Source organism: Populus nigra, chromosome 5, assembly GCF_951802175.1.
Source record: "Populus nigra chromosome 5, ddPopNigr1.1, whole genome shotgun sequence".
In the NCBI taxonomy this organism is placed as follows: Eukaryota; Viridiplantae; Streptophyta; class Magnoliopsida; order Malpighiales; family Salicaceae; genus Populus; species Populus nigra.
Genome location: NC_084856.1, coordinates 13,867,108 through 13,875,674, shown reverse-complemented (window position 1 = coordinate 13,875,674; position 8,567 = coordinate 13,867,108). Strand labels below are relative to the sequence as shown.

Below are 8,567 nucleotides of genomic sequence, written 5' to 3'. Positions count from 1 at the left end.
ACTTTCAAGCATCCATTGTCTCCTCTATCCCTAACCCTTCATCCCCTTTGAAGCGAGCCTGCTGTTGTGGGCTAAAACTATTTTAACAAGGACTTAACCCCTTTCTTGATAAATGCTCAATATAGCTGTTATATTTGGATGGACTCACTTGAGCAACTTTTGGTTTTTCATGTAATACAAGCTAAAAGTGACATTGGTTCCTTTCCCAGCTGATGGTGAATTAATTTTTCCTTGTATTTACTACTTCCAGCTATTTAAGGCAGTTCAATCAATCATACCACCTCCTTGTTCTGGAGGAGACACCACTGCAGAATGAGGCAGCCCACTGCTGCATTCTTCCATCTATTCCTTTTCTCCAAATAAGCTTGAAAAATAAATGCATGAGGGCCAAATGCCATCCAGCATATATTTGGATGCATGGTCTGTTTAAGATGGACATAAAACTGGTCCTTGGAATATCTAAAATCTTAGTTAACTTAAAAAACAATACATATCTGTTGCAGAGAAATTACCCAGCACATACACAGTAGAATAGGATATTAAAAAGGTGTTTGAAAATATTAAGAGGTTGTTTTTAAAGTGATTTTTATTTGAAAATATATTAAAATATATACTTTTTATTTTTTAATTATATTAACACATCATTCGGTATAAATAATTGTTTTAGAAATATAGTTTGGAATCCAATTCCACAAACGCTTGAAATGCGTATAAACAAAAGAGGACAATTTGGGGGGGGGGGGGGGGGGGGGGGGACAAGTCTCACTTGCTTACCAACGAGAGAAGAGAATGTGGAAATTGGACCATAAATGTATGGACATTTATATGTTAACACTCATCACAGCAACTATTTATCTTCCCCTTCTTTGTCTCTTTGGCGCTCTCTCTCTCTGGTGAAGAGAATCAAAGAAAATTGTTTACTTTTGGACTCCTTTGACATTTTAAGGTGCAAGGGTCTGCTCTATACTGTAGCATAGACTTGAGCAAACTTTCTTTCTTCTCCATTTAAAGCCCACGAGCTGGTTTACATCTTTTAATGCAGAAAGACTTTTAATTTGTAAAAGTGAACTGATTTATAGACCAACGTGAGTCGCTTCAAGGTGAAGGCTCACTGGTCAAAAACACAAAGGTTTTATCCTTCTGAACTATGTCAGGCCCTCTGCTATGTTCAGACACTGTTAACAGCTGCTAATGATCACTTTGTGGGTACGGGTTCACATGAAGACAAGTTCAGTTTTTGGAGTCTAATTAGACCTCAGTGGCTCCGGCTCTCTGATTCATCATTTCTTTAAAGATTCAATCTTGGGTACTTGCTTGTTTTGTTCCTGGAGTTCAATGGTATCTGACCTTTGTTTTCAGATTTTTTTATTTTTTTTTTGTTTATTGGGGATGTTGTCTGTTTTACTAATGTTGATTGGGGTGCGTTTTCTCTCAGTTTGAAGGTGGCGAAGATAGTAAAATGTATGGATTGAAAGTGACTACTAGACACAAGCGTTCAAAGAGGTAAGCTATTAATTCAATCTTTTGTAAGCTTGCAATTATTGTTCTCATTGCTCATTTCTGTTCATTGCTATTCTACTTGATGGGTTTTTTTCAACTGGAATGGCTTCTGTGGCGGGCTTCATGAGTAAAATGGAAACTTGGGGCATTCATCACACCTGCTAAAAAGTGTTGTTTAAAACCCCATGAAAGTTTTGGTTTTATTCTCCGAGCTATTTTTCAAGCAGAAAAGACGATGAAATTTTTGTCGTCCAGATGAAATTTTAGAGCTTCAAAAAAGAGGAACAGTGGGAGAGCTTTTCCTAAATCATAAAGAACTTCTTGAAGATGGGATTTTAGAGTATGTTTCCCAGCTTGGAATTTGGGGATTTTTCTTTTCAATTTCTCCCAAGTTCCTTCTCTGATAAAGCTAGCAATTAATGAGTAATAGATGCGGTGAATGAAACTGAAAACTGTTTCAAGTTGGGTCTTGGGAAAATTATTGCAAAGTGGATCTTTGATAGGAGGTAACCGTTAACATCTCTAGCCACCTCCTCCTTCCCAGTTAAAAAGAAAATCCAGTAATTGTGCAGTAGCTGTGCTCATTATATAGAGGCCGCCAAGCCTTTTAATCTTTTTTTTCCTTCTTCATTATATATCCACTTCCGTTTTTATGTTTGCTATTTGTGCTGTGGCAGCTTCCCAGATAAGAAAAGACTCGAGGAAGATGACTTAGATAGTTCCTATGAAGCATCCAGCCGCATAAAGCTGGTAAGAATACACCTTTTTTTATGCCCTTTTGCTTAAAAAAAATGAAAAGAAAAAGAAGCAGCTCAGTATCTTATTTCTTCTTTACAGTAGCCAACCTTTCATCCCCATGTTTTATAAAGACCTCGAGCATAAGGCCAGCCAAAACTTACTGTAAAATGATTTCTTTTAAATCTCCTCATCTGCATAAGGTTGTTTCTTCGCCTTCGAATTATTATTCTATTTGTTTAGGTTGGGGCAATGGGATGAATAATTAGCTTAATACATGTGAGTCAAATTTTAGTTATGGTCCCCACTGCGGTGGTTTAGTTGAATGGAATAAATTATTCTTGTGATTTAAATAAAGAATAACTCATATAATTAACTCAAAAGCTAAGCTGATTTGGTAGCTTTTCCCAACACATTAATTCATTAGGTGAATCCTCCTGGATCATAACATAAGAAGCAATTACTAAGTATATGATTTTTGGATACAATCTGATTACAGAATATGGGGCACTTGAAATACTCTGCCAAAGCCGAGAAGAAACAATCCCCTAAGACCGAAATGCAAGTTTCTTTGAAGCAAGAGGTATGTAACTGAACTTCTTCATTCTCGTCCTGTTCTTTCTTGCTCTGAGTTAAATATTAGTTGAACTCTTTTATGCAGATTCTACAGCTTGAGAAAAGATTACAGGATCAGTTTCAGGTCCGTTGGGCTCTTGAAAAGGCATTGGGTTATAGGACTTCTTCCCATGAGAGCATGTCTGAGCTGTCAATGCCTAAGGTAAATCCTTGCCATAATAATTTTATGGGAATAGAAATAGAAATAGTTGTGCATATTACTGTCATTCAAAGTGAATTTATACGGAGCGGGGGCCTTTCAGCAAAACTTGTAACCATACCAACAGCTCACTTGCTGAATTCTTATCATTTCTTTGGGAAAATCTTCTGATAATTTGTAATTTCAGTTTCTTGTTCTGATTTATGTCACTTAATATGTAAAATGGAATTAAAATGTCAGAGTTCATTGTTAGGCTCAAGGTTTTTGACTTGCTAGTTCCTGTGTTTTCTGCAACTCCAGCCAGCCACAGAATTAATCAAAGAAACTGCAGCATTAGAGTTGGAAGTTGTATATCTGGAACAATATCTTCTCTCCCTGTACCGGAAGGCATTTGATCAACGAGCATCCTTGGTTTCCCCATCTAACCAGGATCAAAGTTTAAAAACCCCTGTCACAACCCCGGGACGAAGGTTGTTTGATGTTTCCAGGCCTGATATATCAAACAAGGAAACTTCAGCTACTGAAACTGCTTGTCAGTTACTTAACAATACATGGAAGGAAACCAATAGAATAGGAGGAGAGGAGAAACTATTAGATTCTGGAGTTCATCGATGTCAGTCTTTATTGTCCCAACACACTACATTTTCAAATAGAGCCTCTCCTCCATCAGCATCTTTTGGTAGAGCTGTGCGTGCATGCCATACCCAGCCATTGTCCATGATGGAGGTAACTGAGTGCTAACACATAAATTATATCTTTGCAGTTTTTTAGTTTTGCTGTTTGCAACAACTACCAATGACGATGGAGCATGTTAAGCACAAGGTGCTTTTTTACTATTGTTTGCCAAAACAATGTGGAAGAATACTGTCATTGGCTATTCATTTTCAAATTCAACAATTACAGAGATAGGGCGAATAATTTCATCAAATGACAATTTTATCAGCCTTGAATGGATTATAAATTTTGCGTTTTTTTGCAGTATGCCCAGAGTGCATCAAACATTATTAGTTTGGCTGAGCATCTTGGTACTCGCATTTCTGATCATGTTCCAGAGACACCTAACAAGCTTTCAGAGGATATGATAAAGTGCATGTCAGCTATATACTGCAAGCTTTCAGATCCACCTTTGACACATAATAGCCTTTCATCTCCCAATTCATCTTCATCATCCATGAGTGAATTTTCCCCACGAGAACAATGTGATATGTGGGGTCCGGGATTTAGGAATAATTCATCCTTTGACATACGGTTGGATAACCCTTTCCTTGTTGAAGGTCTGAAAGAGTTCAGTGGACCATACAGTACAATGGTTGAAGTCCCATGGATCTATAGAGATAGTAAAAAATTAGGAGATGTTGAAAACTTGCTACAAAATTTCAGGTGAGCCGATCTACGATCTGATTATTACTAGAAAACGTGTTAATAATGTAGGTATCAAGTAAACAGCATGTGTTTTGCTGTTATGTTGAGATTCTTATTATGATTTTTGGGATCTTCTGCCGCAGATCACTTATCTGTCGACTAGAGGAAGTTGATCCTAGGAAGCTAAAACATGAGGAGAAGCTAGCTTTCTGGATCAATATACACAATGCGTTGGTGATGCATGTAATGGCACTTTTTGATAGAAATATTTAGTTAACAAGCTAATTCCATATTTTTTTTTTTTTCTGACATGAGTTTATAACTTCAATATTCTCTAATAGGCATTTCTGGTGTATGGGATTCCCCAAAACAATGTTAAGAGGCTCTTTCTACTTTTGAGAGTAAGGGAAACCCTTTCGCATTTTTCCTTTGAGGAAGAGAATTTGTGCAAATATACGTGTTCTTACACTCTTGCTCTGTGCAGGCTGCATATAATGTCGGGGGTCATACATTTAGTGCAGACACGATACAGAGTTCTATACTTGGATGCCGGATGTCTCGTCCTGGACAGGTGGATCTTTAGAGTTTTTCTTGAAACTAAAATTCAGAAGTCATTATTGTTAATATCTTGTCAAAGGGCTTTGGTGTGTAGGGTCTTGCAACTTTACCTGCCTTTTGTTGAGATCCAATGCAGGATTTGGCATGTAGAGTTGAGCCACCATCGTGAAAAATCTTTCAAATAAACAAGGGCATTATTTTTTGTGTCATGAAAAGAACACAGGCATGCTCACACAAAAAAAGACAATGATATATATTTGTATGTTCAATAAGGATATTTGTATTTGTAAAGCAATTCTCGTGGGATACAATAATGCACTTGTCAGTTACGTTGTAAATTCATTTGATATAATGATCCTGAAAAAGCTTGTCCCTAATTGCAGTGGATTCGAACATTACTCTCATCAAAGTCCAAATTCAAGACAGTAGAGGATCGGCAAGCATATGCAACTGACCATTCAGAACCGCTTTTGCACTTTGCACTATGTTCAGGAAGCCATTCTGATCCTGCGGTACTTCATTTTCCTTCATCTGTTACAAGATTTTTAGTAGATGAGTAGCAGTCATATGTAAGATACTGTGCAGCATGAACATTGTTTGCATATATTATGTAATCGCAATACTGATTAAGAATAACCCAACCAAAATTAAATGCTACATCCTTTTTAAATGTAAGTTTTTCTGATTAGTTGCCTGCACTTTGTGTGCGCGCTGCCTTTTCACAGCACTCTTTCATAAAGAGCTCTTTTTTGTGATACCATGCATTGGTTTCCAAAAGAAGTAATTTCCTTTTGACTATTCTAAAGTATATTATGAAATATCAGCTCAGTAAAAAGAACTGAACCTGGGTTTTACAGATTTTGTGGATTTTTGGTCGTATTTTCTGTTTAGTTTATCCTCTTCAAATGGAATTTAGACAAGTACTTTTGCCAGGTCCGTGTCTACACTCCAAAGGGAATAATTCATGAGCTTGAAGCTGCGAAGGAAGAGTATATCCGAGCAACCTTTGGCATACGCAAGGACCAGAAAATCCTGCTTCCAAAGATTGTGGAATCCTACACCAAGGATTCAGGTTTATGTCCTGCGGTTGTTCTTGAAATGATCCAAAAAACTTTGCCTGCTGCTGTAAGGAAGTGTCTTAAGAAATGTCAGCTAGGAAAACCTCGTAAGACCATTGAATGGATTCCGCATAATTTTACTTTTCGGTACCTGTTATCTAAAGAGCTGGTAAAGTGACTGCTTCCGTGTGTCAAAAAGTTTAATAGTATCCGACCTCCTCTATTCATTCACATAGTTCTCAAGGTTCTTATATTTTGAGATTTTAAATTTTTTCCTTGTATATATTAGGAGATGAAGTCTGAAATGGTGGGATAGAACAATGCAATCTTTTGTTTTGTATAATGAAATCTCGATTCCGCCTTTTCCGAGCATGGAAGCATTCATGATCTCTGTGACGTTGCGAAATGAAATGAAAATGTGCATAGAAAATATACCTACTGCGTTGTTTTCTTGAGATATTATTTGGTTGATTATAAGTGCAGAATTTTGCATAGGTGTTTGACACAGACCAATCATATGAAGAAGATGGCTATCATCAGTTGTCTCCGTACTGATCATGCCGACAATATATCACACGACAGGTTGGATTTCTCTGAACTAGACATGTTCGCCAATGGTTTAGACTCATTGAATGAAATTCCTTCATATTAGACTCTGCCATTTGTTCATTTAAAGAATTCCTACCACACTTGTTTATACCGGAAACTGAACCTTTGTAGAGCATTGTTCTATTCCTGGCAAGACCATTCTCCCTCGCCTTGTGAAACTGAAAAAGATCCTAGTAACTAGAGGTTGGTGTAAAGTATAGCTTTTGGGGTTGCACATGTGACCAACTATAGCCGTTGTTCGAAACAAAAATTGTTTGGTTGAAACAACTTTTGATATTAAAGTCATAGATAATATAGATAAAAAGCAAGAAAATCTTTAAAATGAAACTTCTGAAAAAAAAAAAAAAACTCGTCTCAAGTTTCCAAGTAACATCAATTATTTGTGCTATGAGGATTCATGGCTTAATGATGAATATATATTTTTGGGATAAAGAAGGGGGTGGGTGAACATGTGATTCGCAGTCTGTCGGAGCTCAATTATTACCAGGCTATCAGTGCAGATAGTTATTGCAGGATGGTTCTGTCTCCACAACCATGTTCACATTCTTCATTAGTGAAAACCATCTACAGAACAAATATTTGGAAGCAGTGTAATGACTTGTTCCATTCGATCTATGCTTTTGGAAAGATCATTTTTCACATATTTTATCCATGGTGAAAACTAGATGTAAAGCCTCGAGATCTTGTAGCATGGCTCTTGAGTCTGCATTAAAATCGAGACAATTGTGCTTATGAACTTGCATCCGTGCAAATTTAATATCTGGCAATTAAAAGAGAGAAAAAAGAAGCAGCAATCTGCATGTCCCCTACTCACTAAACATAAGCACTGAAATCTTCAAAAAAGGTAAAAACAACTCTTAAACAAGTTCCAACGATGCACAAACAGTTAACCAGAGATTTAACTAGCTATAACTTGTCTAATATGGGCTTTCCCCTATAATATTCCCAGGAGGATTATAAAAACAAATAGTTAAGCTAGCTTGGTCCTTCACGCATGTAGCTTGTGCACACCCCAACTCCAAAGATTTCCTCCACACCACCTGTGTGTAAACTCCACACCTATGGCTTGGTGCACAGGAATTGTTAGTGTGGTTATAGTAATTCTTCTCTTGTACCCAGTGATCAACAGCCATGAGTGGAGTCACAGCCATGCCACTAGCCCATAACTGATTTGCACCATACTTACTGTTGCTCAAGTTTGCAAACTGGCAACCCATTTTGTTCCTTTGGTACCTGACTAGTCTGCTTGTGGCATTGGCTAGCATCTCGCTCCACTTGAGAGGGCCAACACCAACCGCTGATCTTGCTTGGTTGTGAGACTGTAGGAACTCTTTAGCCACACTTGGCAGTGGAACTGGAGCTGTTGTGACTTGGGTGGGGTTATGGTCTGATGCAGGAGCTGCAACTTGGGTTGAGCTGTGGCATAAAGCTAGAAACAGAAGGGGAAGCAAGGAGGAGCAAGCCATTTCTTTAGCTAGATTTTTACAAGGTCAAGTGATTTTCAGCTGAGGGTCCAGTTTATTAGTAGATTTGCTCTTGTGTGGTCTGGCTATGCTTAGGTGGTATGACGAGGTTGTCCTTCACAATGCCACCCTCACTTTCACATGGTTAAGGTTTATACTGTCAATTTGCCACCATTTTGATTAATTGGAAGATTCATGTTGTTCCCAAGATAATTCTAAGAAATAATTTTTCATATGACAGAAAGGGGTGAAGGCATCATCCGCGATGCATCGGGCCAGGTGATTTGTTGGGGACTGGGACAAGGAGCCTTGAAACCATGGGAAGGCTCAGACAGTGCCGCCCACCCCTTGACATTGTTTATTGACTTGTGTACAACAATCAAATTGGATGGCACACGTGAGAGTACTGTTGACTTTGATCTGAAATGCTGTGCAAATCTCAGTGAAATCTGGTGTTCCCATGTGGTCTGTGCATTTATGAGTGGGAGATGAAGGCTTGATTCTCAA

General features: G+C 37.9%; 2 protein-coding genes across 5 annotated transcripts; one reads left to right on the top strand and one right to left on the bottom strand.

Annotated features, from left to right (window-relative positions):
* The first annotated feature begins 842 nt into the window (after nucleotides 1-842).
* Nucleotides 843-6,360, top strand: LOC133693196 (uncharacterized). 4 transcript variants are annotated; one of them, XM_062114361.1, is made up of 13 exons: nucleotides 844-1,338; nucleotides 1,436-1,840; nucleotides 1,931-2,006; nucleotides 2,178-2,250; nucleotides 2,735-2,818; nucleotides 2,897-3,013; nucleotides 3,311-3,736; nucleotides 3,990-4,390; nucleotides 4,516-4,615; nucleotides 4,714-4,773; nucleotides 4,857-4,943; nucleotides 5,314-5,442; nucleotides 5,864-6,360. In XM_062114361.1, the coding sequence occupies exons 5-13, from the start codon at nucleotides 2,738-2,740 to the stop codon at nucleotides 6,164-6,166; spliced, it is 1,704 nt and encodes a 567-aa protein (XP_061970345.1). In that variant the 5' UTR covers nucleotides 844-1,338; nucleotides 1,436-1,840; nucleotides 1,931-2,006; nucleotides 2,178-2,250; nucleotides 2,735-2,737; the 3' UTR covers nucleotides 6,167-6,360. The 4 variants fall into 4 exon arrangements, with proteins under 4 accessions (XP_061970343.1, XP_061970345.1, XP_061970346.1 ...); XM_062114359.1 differs by lacking the exon at nucleotides 1,931-2,006 and having other exon boundaries at nucleotides 843-1,338; nucleotides 1,436-1,503; XM_062114362.1 differs by lacking the exon at nucleotides 1,931-2,006.
* Nucleotides 6,361-7,431: 1,071 nt separating this feature from the next.
* On the bottom strand, nucleotides 7,432-8,111 carry LOC133694096 (STS14 protein). Its single transcript, XM_062115531.1, has one exon. The coding sequence runs from the start codon at nucleotides 8,061-8,063 to the stop codon at nucleotides 7,515-7,517; it is 549 nt and encodes a 182-aa protein (XP_061971515.1). The 5' UTR covers nucleotides 8,064-8,111; the 3' UTR covers nucleotides 7,432-7,514.
* Between the last annotated feature and the right edge of the window lie 456 nt (nucleotides 8,112-8,567).

What these genes read in the sequence shown, in the direction of transcription:
- LOC133693196 (XM_062114359.1), top strand. An exon ending in CATCCAGCCGCATAAAGCTG is followed by an intron (nt 2,251 to 2,734) that starts GTAAGAATACAC and finishes ATCTGATTACAG; the next exon opens with AATATGGGGCACTTGAAATA. An exon ending in CTGAGCTGTCAATGCCTAAG is followed by an intron (nt 3,014 to 3,310) that starts GTAAATCCTTGC and finishes CTGCAACTCCAG; the next exon opens with CCAGCCACAGAATTAATCAA.
- LOC133694096 (XM_062115531.1), bottom strand. Translation starts at nt 8,063, where the DNA reads ATGGCTTGCTCCTCCTTGCTTCCCCTTCTGTTTCTAGCTTTATGCCAC.